The sequence below is a fragment of the Condylostylus longicornis genome, unplaced genomic scaffold, assembly GCF_029603195.1.
Source record: "Condylostylus longicornis isolate FDR11 unplaced genomic scaffold, ASM2960319v2 ptg000080l, whole genome shotgun sequence".
Classification (NCBI taxonomy): domain Eukaryota; kingdom Metazoa; phylum Arthropoda; class Insecta; order Diptera; family Dolichopodidae; genus Condylostylus; species Condylostylus longicornis.
Genome location: NW_026578048.1, coordinates 2,594,342 through 2,616,622, shown reverse-complemented (window position 1 = coordinate 2,616,622; position 22,281 = coordinate 2,594,342). Strand labels below are relative to the sequence as shown.

The following is a 22,281-nucleotide window of genomic DNA, read 5'->3' as shown; positions in this document are numbered from 1 at the left end:
GGGATACTGAAACCGAAGAGGACGGCATATTCAGAGGAAGAATAATTTTTTTGGAAAATTTCAGTTTTTAATTTAGACGTTTTCGAGTGATTTGAAATTAAAGATATCGAATGAATTTATATAAGGAGTTTGAAATATTCTGCGGGTTGCCGAAAGGTTTTTTAGTGATCTAGTGTTGTGCGTTCGAGTCAGTCATTAATTTTCTTGATATTTTTATTTTTATATTTTATACAATTGATTTTTTTCGATTAAAATTTATTTACATGGACACAAAATTTCATTTACAATCTGGCTAGAAAATTTGATCGAAATGTTGAGACTGAACTGCTTCTTTTTAATAATTTTTGCGAACATTAAAAAAAAATAAGTTACTTTTCAAGATTTTCAATTCGATTTTCTCTTTTTTAACAAATGGAGTGACAGGAGAATAACTTTGGAAATTAATAATTTGTTTTAAAAATTTCATTATTTCCAACCCTTAAGAATTTCAGGAAATTTCTTCAAATAATAAAATTTATTAAAATAAGGCAAAGTAGCAGTTAAATTGAATTAAAAACGCGTGTTCATTTATTAAAAATATCACAGTTTAAGGTTTAAAGCTTAATATAACTAGATTTTTAACTAGACCAGTTAAAAGACTAAAATTCCAGTTTTAATTTGACATTATTAAATACAATGACATCTTAATGGATTGACATATTGACGGTACATATATAAATACATATATATTATAGGGGTATATTATAATTTAAATAAATTATTAATGAACTGAAAGATTTTAAATTTTAGATTATGGCAGCTTCAGTTGATATTTTTTTAATTTTTATTTTTATTTTTTCAAAAAGAAACCATTTTTTTTTCTTTTTTACTTTTCAATCGAAATAAATTTGGTAAAAAACTGCATTCTTTTTGACAAAACATCAAATGGTAGATGATTACACTTTCATGTTTTCCTTTTAGTTTGTCATTTATTTATGACTATGTGATTGACCATAAATATCCATATAGAGTAGTCTAATGTGGAAAGATGCTATTTTACTTCCAAAATCAGTTTAATAAATTAACTGGTTAATATAGTTGAAAATAAGTGGAACGATTGAGATAATTTGATATTTTTTTTTTTTCTTAATTCACGTGTTATTTTTTTTGATTAACAATTTAAAATGTAATTGAATTTTTTAAATTGAATGTGCATACAGTAACATCTCGGAATATATTTTGTATAATCTTATAATTATACATAGGCTCTACTTCTGATAATATACTACAATACTTGCACGTAATTAATTAAATACCCTGTGACTTCGAAATTTTTATGTTTATGTATACACAATTCATGTGACGATTTGTAGAGTTACTCAATTGCGTAGTAAATGCAGTGATACATAAATTTTTGAATTTTTTTATACTTATGGCAAGTCTCATTAATTTTGTTTGGATTTCGCAATATATTTTAATTTAGATCTAAAAGTTTTAAGAGTCATTCATATATACAGGGAGTTTCATATATGTTGGAAAATAGTTTCAGTGATGATTTTTTGATCAATTTCTAGCAAAAAATTGTATGGATGGGAGGGAGGGAGAGTGCAGATAAACTTGTTTTCGAGCTACAGCTTGTTGAAAAAAAAGGTACCGGACTTTTCCTCCGTATATATAAATGCTTACAACTTCGGAATCATGCAACATAGAGTAACAATCGGGAACTTTATCTTAATGGAAATGTACTTATCTACATTTCGTCGGCAATTTCTTCATGCCTCTGTAGCTCAGTTGGTAGAGCGTCCGCCTAGAAAGCGGTAGGTCACTGGTTCGAGTCCAGTTCGAGGAGAAAAAAATTTTTTTAATGAATAATTTTTCTGCCTTTAACTCGTTCCTTTGATTACGTCATCCATCTGTTCTGCAGTTGCATGAAGAAATTTCCATTAAGATAAATTAGTAGTCTAATAGGCACATTCTTATTGATTCCGCAACTATAATGTTGTATTAATAAAATTCATAATATAATCGGGAACTTGTTTTACAGGCGATTTATTGTTCTTTATTTTCAGTTTTACAATTAATTTGATTTGTCCCATAGTTTTCGAGATAAAGCAAGTCAAAATCAGAATTTTTGCTTTTATTTTGAAAGTTTTTTTTTAAAAAACTCGAAATTTCTCGTAAATTTTTGTTATTTAGCTTGTTAACTTGTTTCTATAAAGCTAAAGAATATTTTTTTTCGAAATTGTCATGTCAAGTATGTGAACATTTTAAACGAGGTTTCACTGTTATTTTGTTATTATTGTCCTTTTTCTTTTCATAAATATTTAGTAACAAATATATTTTTTTTTCTTTTGCACAATTCGTATCATTTATTTTGTTAAGATTTTGAAAAATGAAATTTTTATGGTATGTCCTAAATTGGATATTTTTTTCTCTGCAAACGCATTTAATTTGCAGCACTTTTAGTTTGAAATTTTTCAATTTTTCTTTTAAAATTAAAAGTGATTTGGTTTTGTATTAGATTCCAATAAAAAATAGTTTATGTTCATAAATATTGCGTTTATGTATAATTATGTATGTATATAACAATTTATATAATATCTAGGTTTTTTTCTAATTTATAAAATGCAATGCTTAAAATAAAATGTTTGTTATCATAATGTTGTCAAGTTACAACGATTTAAAAAAAAAACCATAACTGTTTAGATGAATGGAATTTTACAGTTTTTAAAATTTATATTGTATATATACATATACAGGGTTATATATTTATAAATTTAATTGTTAATAATTGGTCACTTTGTAAAAATTTTGACATTTTTTTTTAAACTTATTTCATCAATAACTTTTTAAGTAATGCCTCAAATGGCACACTGTTTTCTTTATAATAAGGAACTACTTTTCAGCTTTCCATTGCATATTAATCTTTTTAAATTGGCTAATAATTAACACTAGATTTACGGAACCCGTAAATTTGACAGGTTTACGATTTCATGCCTTAAAATTCTGAATTTCCATTTATATCCTCCGAAAGACCTGCATTTTATTATATCTGTTATATACCTATTTTTACGGTAATCCGCCAACTATACGGGGTGCTTAATTTACGAACTAAATTCTGAATGGCAGCCATCAATGCCTGTATATTGTACAAGGGGACCACTGGAGTAAAAATATCTCGGAAGAAATTTATTTTTCAATGGGCTGAAGAACTAGGCAATGATTATCGCGACGAAAAAAATACAAGTTTAAATTCAGTGTCTGTTGTATAAAATACAAATGTGCGAAAAACTTACCAAATTGGGTTATGTAAAAAAAATAGGTCCAATAACATTTGCATTAAATGTAGCAAATATCTATGTGGAAAGTGCGTATCCAAAATAGAGTTTACATGTAAAAAATATAGTGAAAACAGCTGTGAATAAAAAACTTTTGATTTAAAATGAAGAGGCTTCCAAAAATTTGTATTTTAATTCACCCGTCAAAAGACGGACTTCAGTAAAAATAGGTATACAGCCGATACCTGTAAATCTAATGTTAAGGCAGTTATAGCAATTAAGATCGATACTCATTTTTATCGAAACCAAAAATTTTCAACCGGGATTTTGGGGTTTAAATATTCATTTGCCGGCCCTTCCCCAGGAACATTTTTTTTCCATAAAATTGTTCCAAATTTCTGGTTCCCAGAGATTATGCCACGTTACAGCTCCATCCTGTATAATATACGCATATAATATAGAAGTAATTTAGTAACCATATTTAGATGAAATTAAATTTTAAAATTCTTTATTAAATAAAAATGAATAAGAAACAAAAATTACTTGCGGAAAAAAAAAATATATATATAGGAGATGTTTAGATTATTCTTTTTTTCTTCATTCAATTAAAAATATTTAAAGAAAAAATACGACAAATTAATTGAATAATAGAAGAACGACAAAATAGTTTGGTTTAATTTTTATTTTGGAAATAATTTAATTTTATATAGTTGTAATTAATTTTTATTGTATTATTACAAATTTTATATTGCCTTAAATACAATTTATATAAGTGTATGTATATATATATAAATAGAGTTAAATTAAAGTTTGCAAAATAACGAGTCTACAGTGAATTTAAGAATTTCAAAATTAATGAAAATATTGAAGAAATTATTATTTTTTATTATAATTTTTTTTATTTATTAAATTTAATTGAATTTCGATTGAATTTGAATTTGAAGATATGATAAAATTTTGAATTTATGGGACAAAACAGAGGTTCTATAGTATTTGAAAAATTTTTGAAAATTGATAATCATGGGCTTTTTTTAGGTATTCCAGTTCTTAGTTAGATTTGACATGCAGTATGTTTTTTATTGAAGAACTGCAAATTTGTAGTATTCGATTTTGAAGTATTGTTTTGCAGTATGTTCTGTAGCTGATGCTACAAGTAGGATTTTAAAAAAGCTTCAGCATATGAGTAGTTTAATTGTAGAGTAAATAATTGCGTTTTTAATAAATTTTCAAATAAATTCGTGCTCCATTTTTTCTTAATTCTTTATTTGAAATTGATTAATGACTTTTATTCTGACACATAAAAGTGATAGCGTCAAATTTTGTAGCGCATCATGCAATACCGAAAAAGCTCTATGCTTCTCATTTTATTTATAAATTATTTAAGCGTTTTATTAATTAAATTTAATTTACAATATTAGGGTATTCATATAAAACAGTAATAGCAAATCTAGAAAACTGGAGGAGCTTGATTAAAATTTTTGTTTTATAATTTTGTCTTCAATGTATACCGCACAAAAGATCTAAACTAATCGAACGGCTGAAAAGTTACGAATTGAAATGAATTAGATTTTTACATTATTTTCATAAAACTCAATATGTTAGACTGGTTACAGACTATGGGTTAAAATTTTATATTTAAAAATTTATACTTACTTTTTTCAATCAAGTTTCCATCTTAAGTCTTTTGTTTTTTGATTATTATATGAAATTTGGTATTTGAATGAAAATGGAAGCTCATTGACGGAATTAAAATAAAATTGTCATATGGATGGTCAGTAACTAGAATTTTAATTCGAACTAAATGTATTAAAACTCTTTATATGAGTATTAAAGACAGGATAGTGTGTGTAATATAGTATTTTTTTTTTTCTCAGATTCTCCAAATACTCCCGCAAATTTAGCTTTATACTGCTGTTAAATAGTAAGTAATTCCAATATTATCCAACTAGCCATATTGTTTAATTAATTTTTGTTTTGTTTTCAATTAATTGACTAGTATTTTATTTATTTCTCAAAAAGTTTATTCACCCTTTTGTATACGCTAAATTGCTTTCCAAAAGCAGACATTTTTTCATATAATTAAGTATAAAGAAAAGTAGATCTCGTCCAATACATTTCTCTATTATCGGGAATAATGTGACAGTGTGACAACTCTCTTAATATTGTTCGCTTTGAAGTTTAAGTATAGTTCAGATTTTGAAGGTGTTTTTCACTCTTTTGGAAAACATATTGAAAAAATTTTTTAAATAAAGCGCGTAAAAAGGACGTACCACTTTACAATTTTATGAGTTAAGGAAATAAAGGCTATAAATTTCTAATACTCACTAAAGAACACGTTCATCGTGCTTATCATTGTAGTTGAGCGTAATTAAAATAATAAAAAATTTTCCTTTTTATTTTATATACTGTTTATTTGATCCCATTATAGTTTTTATTTCATATTTTTGAAATATATATATATATATATATATATATATGTATACATATGTGTTTTTATATATGTATATAATTCTAATAAATTTTTAGGATTTTATAAATTTTATTTTTAATATAAGTTTTTCTTTTTTATTTATAATAAGTTTTTTATTTTAATTTTACAAAATATTTTTTTTTTTTTAGTTTTTGTTTTACAATTAATTATTTTTCTTAATTAAATTGTAATAATAAAATTTATATTGAAATATTTAGGTACATTTAAATTATTTTAAATATTAATGATTAGCATTTCACATATAAATTAATAAAACTGATAAATTTGAGTGAAAGCAAAGAATTGATAACAAGATAAATTGGAAGAAAAAAGATAAGGTTAAGATAGGCTAAATGTTAACTAAATGGAATGAGTCATTAATTTTTGAATGATTTATTGTGTGAATTTATGTGATACTGGAGCCTCTATTCTATAATAGAAGGAGTTAATTACAGAATTGAATTTAATTACAGCTTGGTTCAGTGTCTCACTCTTGTTGTCATATTTTTTTACTCATTTGTTGTAATTCCGAATTCTTCGATTTTTTTTTAATAATCGTTCTTCTCACTTGAAAATTACACATATAATAAAGAAGATTAATTTTTCTCACTTTTATAATTCAATTCTTAAAAGAGATTCTTCCATTTCTTCTCATTTCGTTAGTAAAAGAGAGTGAGATACGTTGAAGTTGTTTTAGATTGTGTGAGTATAATATAAACAATAAATTATTCAACAAATCTATTTAGAGTATTTTTATGACTTGTGCTGTAGACCTAATGAGTCTAGCTGATTAGTAAAATTTAAAAGTATATTTGAAAATAGAATAGTGCATTTTGTGAATTCAAAATTTTATTACATTTGCTTTTTATTTTATTAGATTTAGAATTGAAAAAAAATAATGAGAATAAATACGTAGCAAAAGCGCATATTGGTCTTATTTTTCTCTACAAAATAGAAGATGATTAAATACATTACAAATTAATTTTATTTAACTCAGTTTTTTTGAAAAAAAAAAGTAAAATTCACGAATAATTTTTGAATATTAATGCACAAAAATATGAATAAGACGATTAAAGTAATTTTCTTATTAACGATAAATGTTATTGAAAAATTGCATAAATATAGGGGCAAACATTCTCAAATTCAAATGGTTTAGTAATAAATTTGTTAATTTAATTGTTAAACTGCAAAAAAAACTGGTTTTTGGAACAGTAATTACAATTTTTTTTAACTCATTCTTTCATAGAATACAAATTGGCACAGATTTTGAAAATCCTGGTTGTTATTCTGAAAATTGGGTTGTAATTTTTTTCAAAGTGATTTTTGAATACTAATTTTGTTTGAGGTAAGTTTAAAGCTTGTATTCATATTGACACGGTGAGAAAAATTGGGTTAAATACTATTTTAATAAATGAAATGTGATTCTAATGGTTACCATTCTAATTACCTTTAAAAAATTTTGACATTTGAAATTTTTGAAATTGAGATTTTTCTAATTACCATACAAATAAAATTTCCTAGTTGCTGTTGTTTGTTTAATTTTGTCATGTACTCGTATATGCATTATTAGAACATGTGATTTATCATGAAAGTTTTATGAAGTATTTAGTCAAAATATACGCTCAAAATTATAAACTGTATAGCTCTATTGGAATACATTTAATGGAGTATATGAGGCGTGGAATAAACGAATTCAATTATTTCTTTCCAAGAAACCTCTTACGTATTAAGTTTAAAACAATATACAGGGTTTTTGCAGAACAAAATTGAAACAGAATTGGAATTCAAAATGGCAACAATTCAAAATTTCATGAAAAATAAGAAAAAATCAAATTTGTAGAAAAATTTCACTCAAGTACATTCAAAATTCCAATTTTGCAGAGTGTTTCTGTCAAAAGAACTCGAAACTTATACCCCACTCCCATAATTTTACGATTTTATTTTGACATTTTCACTCTCATACAGTTAAAGAGAAGTAAGAGAATTTTTAAAGAGAAGTAAAAGTTATTAAAAATTAGTTGACTCTCTATATTTTTTTCTATTATATAAAATAAAAAAATTTAATTCTAAAGATTTTATGTAAGATCAGACAGGTTAGTGTGTTTGTTATTTAAAAATTATATATATGATATGCATGTATATGTAGTGTTATATTCAAAAACAGTAAGCTAAAAGAGTAACTGGTAACAACTATGTAGAATTTTATTATTATTGTTTTTTTGCTTTTTTATGAGCATATTATAAATATTTTATTTTTACAATTTCTTCAATTTCTTGAATTAAAACAAAAAAATTATATTTTGGTATATTGGTAAATAAAATTTTTAGATTGTCTTTTTTTTTTTTAATTAGAAATTTCTTTTCTATTTTAGTCCAGAAAATAGAAATAGAAATTTTTTTTTTCACTTTTCATCTTAGATTTTTTTTTTCAAAATTTTTATATTTATTCGTATTATAAATGTTATACCCGTGTATAACAGTTTATATAATATATATATAAAAAAAAAATGTAAACAAATGGACGCATTCCAAATTTTAATATTTTTTTTTTTTTAACTTTTAATAATTTCTATTTTTTTTTTTATTTTTTTTTAACTCAATTTATAATCACAATTTGTTTCTTTTTTTTTCCTATTTCGTTTCAAATATAGTGTATAACAGTTTATTTATTATTATTATTATTGTTTTTTTTTTCATACAACTTGAACTGTTGCAAATGCACTAAAAGTCACTTTCTTTGGATATTCAGGACCAGGTGAACCACGTGTTTTAATAACAGGTTTTAATGGTTGACGAGGTTTTAATGATACTAAACCTGCTGATGCAGCTAATTCACGTAATTTTTGTGAAAATCCCGTTGATGATGATGATGATGTGGATCCTGTTGTCGTCGATGATGATGTTAAACTAGAATTTGAATTTAAATTTAATGGAGTATTAATGATACCAATACCGTTGCTATTTAATGATGATACTATAATTTGTTGTTGTTGTTGTTGCTGTTGTGATTGCTGTTGCTGTGATTGTTGTGATTGTGTTGCTATTGTATTACCATGATTTGGTGATGTTGATGCTAATATAACTGGTCTAAGTTGTGATGTTGTTACAATATTATTTGTACCATTTGTTGTTGATAATACATGATGCTGTGACACTGGATTCATATATCTGAAAATTAAAAGAAAAAACAAAAATAAATTATTCATATAACAAAAAAAAATAAAATTTTGAACTTAAAAGAAATGTTAAAATTTAAATCTGTGGGTATGTGTGTGTAATTAAAATGTTTTTTTTATTAGAAATTTCAATTATAATAAAATTAAATATACAATGAGCATGTTTAAATTTTTTAAACATTAATTTGCACTTATAAGATTTATTAGTAGAGTTTTTATTTGTCTTTAAATTATTCAAATTAGATTCCATTCAATTTTCAATTTGATACAAGTGATTTTTGTAAAATTACATTTAAATTTTATAGCAATTTAATCTAATATATCGAATAGAACAGATTGGGTATTTAAAAATTTTTTCTCTCAAATACGCCAATCTGGAAGTTTTAACTCAACTGAAGGAATCTTGTCCTGACCAATGATGCAGTGGTTATTTCACTCGTCCTTTAACTAAAGGCTCTCAGATTCAAGGCTGGTCGCTATAAAAATTATACTCAATAACATGTTTCCATAATATCCAATATTACAAAAATACCAGCAAAATAAATGAATGAAATCTACGATAGTCTAGTAAACCCAATGATATAAGAAGTTTATCTATACGACATTATGCCCCGACAGAAAAAGAAAAAAATGAATCTCCAAATTCACGTATAGTTTGAAATCTAAAAATTTTATTTCTCTGCACTGAACAATTTGTATAAAATTTATAGGGTTCAAGAAAAAATTACTTGTAAATTTGAATATACAGAGTGATTCAGTGATAAGTGACATAACATTATTTAGGGCATCAAAAATAATTAAAATTTTTGTTCAAAATTATGTGTCAAATTCGAAATATTTCCGGCGTAAGCAGGGATTTTAATGATCTTACACGAAATTTCTACTTCACCAATTTTTTTTGTTTATAACTTTCGTTCTGAAAAAGATAGAAGCTTTAAAACAAGCAATTTTTGAAAGGGGTATAAAAGGGCTTGAAAACAGTATAATACTTGCTTTTCCATTTTATGTACTTACCGAATATCAAGCATTCCAACTATCGGAAAAAATCAAATTATTAATTTTTTTAGTTTTCTCTAACCAGATAATTTTGTATGAAATTTTTTGAATTTTTTTTTTGGAATTTGCCCGAAGAGAATATACCACGTTACAGGTTCATCCTGTATCTATTTTTACTGGATTTAAACCTCTATTTGCAGTATTATTATGTTGGTACATTTTACGTTCAACAGCCTGTTATAGAATTTATTTTTAAAGCCCAAAATATAATTAGAAATCCTAGAGGTGCAATTATTAGAACAATATTTTAATTATATGATAATTGATAAGAAATTTGTGTTTGAACTAATGAAAATTGTTTAAAAAATTAAAGCTTTTACCTTATATTTATTGTTTACATATAAGTTTAATATAGTTCTCCTATCCAACACATACAAGCATAAAACAGAAAACGGCGAACTTCCCCCAAAATAAAATTAATTTACAAAACAAAAAATTTTGCTAATTAAAAATAAATCATTTACGTTGTTTCACCTTGAAAAGGTGATATTGTTAATACTAAACCGCGTACTGAATAATATATACTATATACACACGTATATATGGATGCCAAATACATATGTATAGGAGTAAAACAATAACAAGAAAAAAAATTTGTAGAAACGACGATGGTAACATGAAAAATAACTTTTGTTTTTTTAAATTTTATGAAAGATGTCGTGCCATATTATTTTTATTTAAAAAAAAAATTTTAATTTGCATTTTTTGTATATATGTGAATCTTCGTATTTCTATCATTTGTTATAAAGTATACTGTCGTAAAGGGAATGGTATTATAAAATTATTTTGAGTGTAGTAACAATTTCTTTAATTTTCCATGTAAGAGAATTTAAGAGTTTTATTTTTAAAATTATATTTAAAACTTTATAATTAAAAAATTATTTTTATTATTGTAAAAAATTAAAAATTTAATGAAGACAAAAAGGACAACTTATAAACCACTTTAGTAAAGGCAGGCTCTTTATGGACCCGATGAAGGAAATCCAATATGACTTAAAATTAAGTTTGTAGTTACAAAATTTTTATATGTTCCAAGTATAGTTACAATATACCTAAAATTTTTACCATATCTTGCCCTCTAAAAGTTATAGTCCCCCAAAAACCCTAAAAATACCATTTCTCGACTATTTAATGTAGCGAAATTATAAGCATTTTTCAAATTTTGCAAACGCAAAGATACAGCGGCTGGCTTCTTCTACCGCAGCGTACTATATTTTGAGCTTCAAAAAAAAAGCAATATGGCCATTAAACTTTACTATTACTGTTAATCAGTTTTTTCCAAATTTAAATATCGTTTTTCTTCCAAATTGCGGGTTGTAGGAATTTTAGTAAAATACATTTAGACACTAATAAATAGTTCATTTCGTTAGAAGAACATTTTTTTCCATTTCAACTATCTCTCAAGTTATCACCTCTTGAAATTTGTAAAATTGCAATTTTTGGCATCTTATAATTCCGAAACTCAAAGGCTTTCCAAATTTCTATAAATGCACATTTAAAAAATTATTATTATTTTTCTTAACTTATGTAATTAATCCTTAAATTCGAACATTATTTTAAGGCCTCTTTCGATTTTTTTTTTTTGTCTCATCCTAAATGTATGCAATCTTTGAAATATTTTCGTATATGATTGTAAGGTAATTTTGTAATGTAATTAATATCTAAATTGTTTTTAAAAGCAGTATTTTCACTTGTCGAAGGCCAAAGTGTTTTCAGTCAAAGTTAAATGCATCCTTTCATGGGATATATAACAGAGATCTTCAAGACTTTGACAGGTATAACATATGAAATATGAAATAATTTGTTTTTGATTCTTACCTCTAACATAATTACCTTGAACTTGAGTACAAAATGTTCACTTATTAAATTCAAATAAAACCCCATAATATTCAGACCAAATATAAAAATTTTTCTTAAACTTAATACAATAAATAAAAAGTTTTGTTTCATTATTAAAGCATGTGTGTACACTTGTATATCGTTAATATTGTTAATCAAATTTCAACTCGAAAAACTATAAATTAATGAAAAAAAAAAACCGGTCAATATAAATTTGTATAAAATAAAAAGAGGAAATAAAAAATAAGACAATTTGGAATCTTTAGAAAATTTCGAAATTTTATTTTTGAATTCATTAATAATGTATGACTACAAGTTAATAATTTTGTTTGTGTAAAAAAAAACGACTTGCCGTAACTTCTTCTCTTAAATTAAAAAAAAAAAAAACAAGAAAAAAAAGCGTTTTATTTGTTTTTTCGTTTTGCGGTTTTTCAGGTTTTTTAATTTTTGATTTTTGGCAAAATTTTTGAAAAATAATTTTTTTTATTCTAATTTTCGTATACCTATATTTTGTATACCAATATTTCATTGCATTATAATAGTTATAATAAAAATTATTAAAAAAAAATATTTTGACATTTAAATTTAACGGAATTGTAAAGAAATATAAATAAAATTTTGATAAATGACCCAATTTAATGTCATCAATTTAAATCAGATTGATTTTTAATGTTATACTGAAAAATACACTTGTACATATGTATGTGCAAATAATGCCTAGATTGTCAAAAATTAGTTAAATGTTAGAATTTGGTTATAAACATAATCAGGATGCAATAATGGTTTTCAAAATTTGCAAAAATTGCTAAATTTTGACTAGCAAGGCTAAACCGAGCGAAACATTTTTTTTTTACTTTAAAGCATGAGGTAATCAAACACAGTTTTAAGGATTTTGTGTATAAATATATGGAACTTTGTTATAATAAAGTAAAAGTTCAAAACAGAAAAGCTTCCTTTTATTATTATGCAGGTATGATTCACTAACAAGTTTCGAGCAATATAGTATCAGATAGACGGTCGAAAATTAGACAATTTTTTGTCAAAATAAAGTGTCAAATTAGAATCGTTTCGGAGTTACAGGGATTGCAAGAAAATTTGTTTTTTTTTTGCTTATAACTTATAACTTCCGATCCAAAAAAGAAAGAAGCTTCAAACAAACAGTTTTTCAAATGCCTAGATAATATTTTACTAATTTTCGCCTATTTAGATGATGCATGGCTGCTAACTTGTTGCTAAATCATTTTGTATACTTTGTAAGAATAATTGAACAGTCGTTTTAATAAGTATATAATGCAGTTTAAGATTACTGTTATTATTACTGTTATTTTAACTTATTATTGATACTGATCCCAATTGAATTTGTTTTGTTATTTTATTTGTCCAATATTTTCTACATGGACGATACCATATACATTGTTATTGATTTTTCTTTAAATTTTAGTTTCAAAAGATAAAATTTAATTTGTTCTTAAAGATCGGTATAACGCTTGAATCTTAAGAACATAATGTGCTAAAAGTTCTCATACATTTATGAAAAACCGTATTAAGTAATGTGTTTCCCATATAGTGTTAATTATGTAAATTAAATATTTTTAATAAATGCATTCATTCTTAAAATACGTATATGAATAAAATTTATTTTAATTGTTATGAAAACTAAATTGTAGATTGTAGATTTTAAGGGAACTGAGTGGGGCAGAGAAGCCTCCGAGCCACCGCAGCCATTCCGGACTTATTGTAGCCTCCCCACGTTCCCACCTATAGTATTCCCGTCTCAAGTATAAAGCTGGAGATATCCACAAGAGAGTTGGACAAAAAAGAGGGTCTCCAAAAAAAATTGCGACGCCGGACAGCCAGTATCGGGCAGTCGCAAAAAATGTGCAGGGCCATTAAAGGTTAAAATGTTACAAAAATTATAGTCTGATCGTGTATTTTGCTATTTTACTGGCCAAATGAGAAGAAAGTGAATAACCATCAGGTACAATATAATTTTCGAGTGACAAGAATTATTCAGTATTGCGTTTTTCTCTAAAATGTGAACAAAATTTCTTATTCTTTTTGTTTTTGAAGGTGAGTCGAAACGTTCAGTCGATAATATGAGAAAAAATACAAAAATCCAAGTGATTAAATGAGTAAGTAGCTAATCTTATTGCAAAAATGAAATATTCATTAGAAAAATGTAGATTTCTGATTTGAAAGTGAATAAAAACTGAGATGAAAAGTGAATTAGACTGTAAAATTCCCAAATATTTTAAGGTAATTAAGAAATTCAATTGTGGTGTTTGCAGAATACTCGTAACATAAAAAAATTGCTAGGTGCGAGTTTTAATTGTACGAGTATGAATATAGGTTTGAATTAAAATTTAAATAGCTTATTAACATTTTACATTTGTAAATAAAATGGTGTGTTTTACAAATAATAATTATTCTGTTCGAAGGTTAATTACCTTTATAAAAGTTTATAGAACAGGTCAGAAATAATATTTAAATTCTGATTACTAATTTTATAATATTGGGAGTGGAAATTTATATGGATTATGCGTACATTTTTAAAAATATTAAAAAAAAAATTATAAGTAGTGCAAAAATTATTTTAAATTTTAGTAATGAGATACAAAAAGATTGTCCATTTCTCTTTTTTCTTTTTAAAAAAAAAATTCTTCAAATTTGCTTATTATTTTCTTTGATTATCAATTTATTCACGAATCTATGGAAAAAAAGAACGCCTTACCTTTTTTTTTTCGATTTCTACTTATAAAAATTTGAATTATTTTTTTTTTAGCAAAAATTTACCTGTACATTAGAATTCTTTATAGTTATTTTATAAATTTAATTCTTAACACCTATTTCATATATATTTTGGAATTGGAATTGTTCAGAAGCCTATTGTGTAGTCAATGGTATATACAATAGTATTAAAAGCTATGCAGGTAATAATAATAGTGAAAATAACAATAACACTTACTTAATATTTTACTTAATAATAATTTGATAATAAAATGTTATATGTGAAAATATTAATAAAATTATTATTACCATTATTGTTATACAATTACAAAAAATATAAAAATCGATTAGGTGCCATTTGGTAAAGGTAACGAATGAAAAAAAAAAAATAAATTTGCCTAATAATGACGAGTTAATTCTTTCTTTTTTCTGGCGATCATTATTGTTGAATAGCGCCATTTTATTTTAAATAAATTAAGTATTTGTAGAAGAGAAATACTAATGGTGTGTGATACTAATGAATGTGGTAAAAAATACAAGAAATCTATTTCGAAAAAAAAAATTTTTTTTATATTCGTGTGATAGTTATAAAAATTATAAAATTTGCATATTTAAAATCTTTAAAAGAAATCTTAAAAAAAAAATTGTTTAAAGTCCATTACTATATGGATACTAATATACTAATTTAAATTTTATTAGTATATGTATTGTATATAAAATGTGACTAATGTATATATATCTAAATATCACAATAATGTGAAGCTATCATCAGCAACTTAAAATAGAAATGAAAAATAAAAAAAAAAATATGCGTATAAAGAAAATGTGACTGTCAAATCTGATGAAATATTGATGAAATGAAATTTATTTAAATGAGTGAAAAAAATAAAAATTCGCATTATTAGTTGAGGTAATTTTGAAAGAAGGTTGATGTGAGGAAACTCTATTGTTCTAATTGTAATACAATCATCTAATTTTCCTAACGGGATACTGCCGATACAGGTTGAAACGAGGATACTGGATTTGAAACGCGAGGGCATTTACAGGTTCTATGGAAAAATAGAGAAGACTTTGGTTCATTTTCTCGGCAAATGTGAAGCGATTCGTAGTTGATCCATAGTAAAAGGGAATCTTTGGTTAAAAGAATACGTGCTCGCAATAAGAGAGCTAGAAATTGACTTTTCTTTGCCAATTCTACTTACATATATTAGCTAGAACTATAGTACAATGCTAGCTATATAATAAACTAGCCGTGTGTGCTTGCATTGTAAGCATTGCAGCTTGCTTGCCGTCTTTTTCATGAATGTAGTATTTGCAATCTGCAAGGTTTTGCAAAATTTTGACGTTTTAGAAAGGATGTTGTTATTGTTTTACAATGTAATAATATTTTCAGGCTCTACTCACCAAAAATGCGATTTATATCAAGCGAAGTATAAATGAAACAAACAAATGAAGCAAAACAAATGAAAAACGTATATGTTTGGTAAATTAACAATTTATTGCTTATCTTATATACTTTTTTTATCTTTACTTATTTTGGGATCTTCAATATATTTTTAGCATTTTCGATACAGAAATAGAAGTTAATTCAATTATAAATTATTTAGATTTGTGCCTTAATGAAACTGTACTTAACTCTATCAGGATAATGCTATAACTTTTCGCTAAACAGTCGATTATTGAAACAGTTGGTCATTTAAACGATTTGGCGGTTAGTTATTTCGATGAACAGTTGGTCGGTCATTGAATTTATTATTTTACATTTCTACGGTTTGTTTCTTTTATAAACTTTTAAATTTTGAATAAAAGACAATCTAATAGAAAATCTATTATCTATTAAAAAAAACGTATATGTATACATATTTATTTATTGATTAATCAATAAAATTATGCTGATGAGAACTGGAAAAATATTAACAAAAAAAAAAAAAAAAGAAAATAAAAAAGATAAAGAAAATTTGCACAACATCTTAAGTCAAAACAAGAAAACAAGAAAGAATGTATGAGCGTACAGGGTACTACCAAAAATTTATGCCGGCAATGAATTCTCTGACTTATTAGATTGCTGCTATATACGGTATTAATATATACAATTCAGAAACTGCAGCATATACTTTGAAAGATTTCGTTTCTTATTATAAAGTAGATTTAATTCTGTCAAAAAAGAAATGTTCCATTTTTAAACTATGAGTGTTCAATCAAAGAATGGAAAAAAGTTTTGTTTTCACAAAGCTCGTGAGTTAAATACCAAAATGGGATTTATAGAAAGCTAAATATTATAATGTTATAATGTGAATAAAGCGTCTAAGCAGGAAAACTCTAATTTTACAAATTTTTAATTAAAGCTATGTAAATTGATGTAAGTGATTAAATGACAGAATTGACATCTACCGTGTTATTTTTTTCAATCAGAGCTTACTTTGGAAATAATAATGAAATTCTTTTGTTATTTTTATTATTTTGGCTTTAAAAAGAATATTTTGCTGACAAATAAATTTATTTTTTCAGTGACAATAGTACTGTAATGCCAAAAGCCAGAAATTTATAAGTGTTATATAGGTATTATACGAGTACATAAAATATTAAAAGATTTTAATATAAATATTGCTGTTCACCAAAAAATATTAAATGTTGGCATTATGCAATACTCTCAAATTACAAAATTATTTTTATCTGATCAGGCTAGATCACTTGCGGATATTTCTGAAGCTAATCACAAATCAATTTTGGAGCTAAAAAATTGAAACACTCACTGTGGATAATTAGAATTTTTAATTTTAAAAAATTTTTTCGTTACTCCCTGTATCTATTAAATTCCGTTGCTGTGTCTTTAAAATATATTGATATAGATAAGAAAAATCACTTTTATAAAAATGGCAATATGTATATATATATATATATATATAGGATGATGAATACAAAGTTATTCTTATGCTAATTATTACGGTGTGGACCTGTTAACAAAAATTATTTATTTATTTTTATTTTATTTCAATATAATCATTATTAATATAATACATAATAAATACATGTATATATTAATATATAATGTCATTATGTTTATTTAAAATTGTATGTCTTAAAAGAATATGTAATATAAGCAAATTACAGCATCCAGGGACATATAGGAATAGATTTGAATATAGATAAAATTGATAGAAAGAATATTTTTTCATTATTATGATTATTGATTTATACGGGTTTTATTTGCTACTAATCATGGTATATACACAAATACTATATATGTATATGCCAGCTACAGGTAAGTGGTTATCAATCGGATGTTTTTATAGAATTATTAATTTTGTAAATTGTAACCGTCATCATGGTGTCAATTTATAATTTTTTTTTTTTTAACTACTACTCTTATATTTTGTAATCAATTTAATAATAGTAGCTATTATAAAACGTTATGATGATGGTGGGCTGTTATGTATTTGAGGAAGAAGATGCAAAAAAAAAATAATAGCACAACGGAAAAAAGTCATTTAATATTTACACTGTTTGCAAGTATATTTGTGTGTGTGCCAGTTGTGAATTTTAGAATATTCTAGTATTTTACACCATAAATATACTTAAAGGCTTTTACTGTTTTTTTTTTTTCTTTTGATTTATGATGTATTTAGAAATTAATTAATAAAAATGAGTGTGAGAGAGAGATAGAAAGAAAAGAAGGATTAAAAAATATTGTATATTAGTTATAGGTAACGGTTAATTTTCTATATTTATTAAATATTGTACTTGCAATTACTGTAAAAGAATGACGACGTGATAAAATAAATGCAACAGTCATTGTCATCATTAATAGCTGTTCGAATGTTTAAAGGAAAAAAATAAACAGAAACAAAAAAAAAAGGAAAAATTTATGGCGCATTCCAGTCTAGTTTTTTTTTCTCTTTTTCATATCGTTAAAGATTTTTAGTTATAAGAAGAATGATTGAAGATCGTAATGGAATTGCATTTAAATATTGTAGATATTTATACTTATATAATAAAAATTCATAATGTGTTACATAATATTAATCATATTAACCTACATAATATATTAGTATACAGTCGCTGTCAAAGGAATATTAACGTGTGGATACATTTTCAACTCAACTTTAAGGCTCATTTTAAGCCAACATTTTATCAAAATTTAAGAATAAGCATTTACTGGATAGAATTAGTAAAATATTTAATTAAGATTTGAAAAATGAATTCGAATAGAATCATTGGTTTGTTAAGTATAACAATTTTCATTTCAACAAGTGAAAATCCTCTGATCAGAAAAACAAACAGGTTTTTAATTAAATTTTTATTTATATAAAAATTGCATACTTTTAGGGTGAAGTGGCCAAAATTTAAAGAGAAATATGATATAATTGTCGAATTTGGCAATTAAATGAGTGAATTAAGACTTAATTAACCGGCAATTAAAAGAATAATAATATTTTTATTATGGAAAGACATCAACTGCTACAGCGTTTTGAAAATCAGGAACCGAAAATTGAAATATTACTAATCTCGAGAGCAAGAGGGAATAACTTGAAAGACAAACAATTAAATTTTTTACTGCAATTCGGGTGGCTTAAATTCGCGAATCCTGCATTCAATTTTGTGCAAGATTAGTAGGAACTAAGCTATATAACAATATTTCATAGCAATTTTCTGTTCTATTTGTACATTTTTTGACACGTTAAATTTTCAGTTTTTACTTTACAGAAAATGCTATTGCTATGACTTAAATATTCAACAACAACATTCTATATAGTACTACTCGTACTATTGAAATAGCAGGTGCAAATGAATCCAGCTTGAAAAATGTATTAATGTTAAGATTCTTTTGGCAGCGACTGTATATGAAATATGAGAAGTTTTTTTTTCTGTTGTCGTTTTATATATGATTAATGATCCAGGAAAAGATGGTATGAAGGTGCAAAAAATTACAAAAAAAACAAAAGAAATATTTAGTAATTCGAATATAGGTCAATATTTTCTAGGACTTAACGTTTAGTAATTATTCACGTAAAATGGTATAAAAAAAGTATACACCCGTTTAACCCTACTGGTTGATATTTAATTTTTTTTGTAGTATTTGCTAATATAATAATCTGAATTATCTGAAAATTATAATTCTTAATATCGTAAATCTTATCGTAAATAAATCGTAATATTATTGTTATGTAAATTGAATATAATAATTTTACGATATTATAAAATTGTCATGAGAGATGGCTATTCTGCCTTAATTAATGAATTAAAACTGCTCAAATGAGAATAGTTTTGTTTTATAAAAATTTCAGCTTTCATCCGGGTTCGATCAAATAGAAAAAGTATTATTTTATAAAATTCTTAATTATTCAGTAGAAATTCTACTTAAAAATTATTGTGTAAAACAGAAAATCCGGACAACCTTTTACTACTGGTAACACTTAAGCTTACCCAAAATATAACATTATTGATTGAATAGTCATTATAAAGATGATGACATTGGAATTCTATATGGAAATACAATAATTAGCAAATCATTAAATATTAATTTTTACGATTCAAAAAAAAAAATCAATTAAAATTTTTAATAAAAAATTAATATCTTTCGTTTTTCCATCTTGTGTTTGCACACAAATCCTTAGTAATTATCCTTTTTAATTGAATTTTTTTTTGGCTGTCAGACTGAGCTCATTGGAAATCACTATATAACACAAGCCTGTGTTTTTTAAAATATAGATTATTTGTGTATGTGCATACATATATGCGTGTGCTATATTTGTTTTGTTTTTGCTAAACAACCAACTCATATTCGATTAATTAAATTCATAATATTCTAAATATTTAATTGATTTTCCATAATTAATGTAAAATTAGCATTGTCATAAAAAAAAAAATTTGTCATATAAAATTAATAATTCTGATGACAGCATAATGCTGTCATAGCACAAGAACTCTTTTAAAAATGAAATTTAAAAATTGACTTTGCTGAATACGACACACGTATAGCTAAAGTAGAGTTATTTTAAAGAGTATATGCGAATATGCTAGTGTATAAGTTTTAGTTAAACGAGGTAAATTAGAAAATTATGTTTGAGATTTTCATGACACAAGTCATGACAAAATTGATAGATTCAAACGTAATTACAATAAAATTTTGCATAACTTATGAAACCCTTTTTTAAAAAAAAATAAGAAACCAAAAATAACAAAAAGCAACAACTCCAAGAATGTAACAAAATTTGAAACAGAAAACTCGGAGGTAGAGAAATATAACTACCTGGAAAGTATAATTAGTACAAATGGAGGCACATAACTGAATATTGAAGACAAACTAAATAAAGCCGGGGTAGCATTTGCAAGCCTGTAAAAAATCTGGAAAACCATACAAATATCGAGGCGAACTAAAATTAGAATTTTCAATACTTGTGTGAAATTCGTCATGCTATACTAGAATGAAACCTGGTTAGGCGACAAGAAAAACATCGAGAAGTTGCAGGTATTCACGAATAAGTGCCTCCGGATCATATGTAGAGTGTTCTGGCCAAATATATTAACAAACAACAACCTAAGATCAGTATGTGAACAAGAACCAATAGAAAAACAAATTAAGAGTAGACATTCTGAGAAGATCTGAACACTCTATAGCAAGACAGGCAATAGAATGGAACCCAGTGATCTACTAGAAATATTTAAAAACCAAAAAAATACTTGGAAGTGTGTTGAAAGAAATCGAAGAAGTAAGCAAAATATGGGCCCAAATTGGAGCGTTAGCCCAAAATAGAGATAGATAAAGACGCTTTGTGGAAGCCCTATGCTCCTAATTGGAGTTTTTAAAAAAAAAAAATTTATTTATTTGTAACTATACACGGTAGCTTATCTTAAAATTCGTATAACGGAAATATTCAAAGATTAACACAAAATTCATTCTTATATTTGATTTACGATTATGTTTATTGTATTCCCGAAACCCTATGAATTCATTTTGAAATGATTACTTTTATCATTCATTTTAAAAGAATTCAAAATCTTAAGAATTTCAAGATTTCAAAATTTTTATTTACGTGCTATAGAGAAAAACGTTTAAGTTTAATAAAATTTTATATGCGGGCATTTAATTTACATATATGTATATACGACATGTGTTCAATATTATGACAAGAAACATACAAAATAAAAAATATTTCATTTTATTACTTTAAAATTATATTTTAATCAAATTGCAGAAGTCATTAATTATAGGTTTCTTTAGCGTAATAGCAAAAATCTAGGTTAATAGCCTAATAAACGCATTTTTTTATTGATAACGCCCTCGTTCCTGCATATTGTTATGTTTACTAAAGAACGATCAAAATTTTTTTTTAAACTTAAATTGTCCAAGTTTTAAAATATTTTAAATTTTATTTTAATTTCGTTGTTAATGATTTTTCTTTTCTATGTTAATTATTATTAATAAATTAAATTTTTATGTCATCAAAGATCGAAATTAAAAGTGGAAATCCTACGCATTTCTTGATTTTTAAGTTTTTTAAATGGGGGGAAATGTTAAATATTTGTTTTATACCTGGAAGATTCTTAATATATATTTTTTTCTCAATTTTTAGGTTTAGAAATTTATTTAAATCTAAATTTAATTATATAGAATTAAATAATATAGGTTTAAATAGAAAATTTCTTGGTCAATATGGAAATTATGTTTGAATTGTGGTAAAAGTTAATTAATTTGGTAATTATTAAATAGACCTGTAAACGGGCAAAATGATACCAAAAATAATACTATACTTTT

The 22,281-nt window shown here is 24.9% G+C and overlaps 1 protein-coding gene across 2 annotated transcripts in view; it reads right to left on the bottom strand.

Annotated features, from left to right (window-relative positions):
• Positions 1-7,099: 7,099 nt before the first annotated feature.
• Positions 7,100-22,281, bottom strand: part of LOC129613033 (putative uncharacterized protein DDB_G0291812) — a 106,633-nt gene continuing 91,451 nt past the window's right edge. For both annotated transcript variants that reach the window (XM_055526919.1, XM_055526920.1), the window contains exon 4: positions 7,100-8,895. In XM_055526919.1, the coding sequence (XP_055382894.1) occupies positions 8,421-8,895 (475 nt within the window). In that variant the 3' untranslated portion in view covers positions 7,100-8,420. The remainder of the gene's footprint in view (positions 8,896-22,281) is intronic.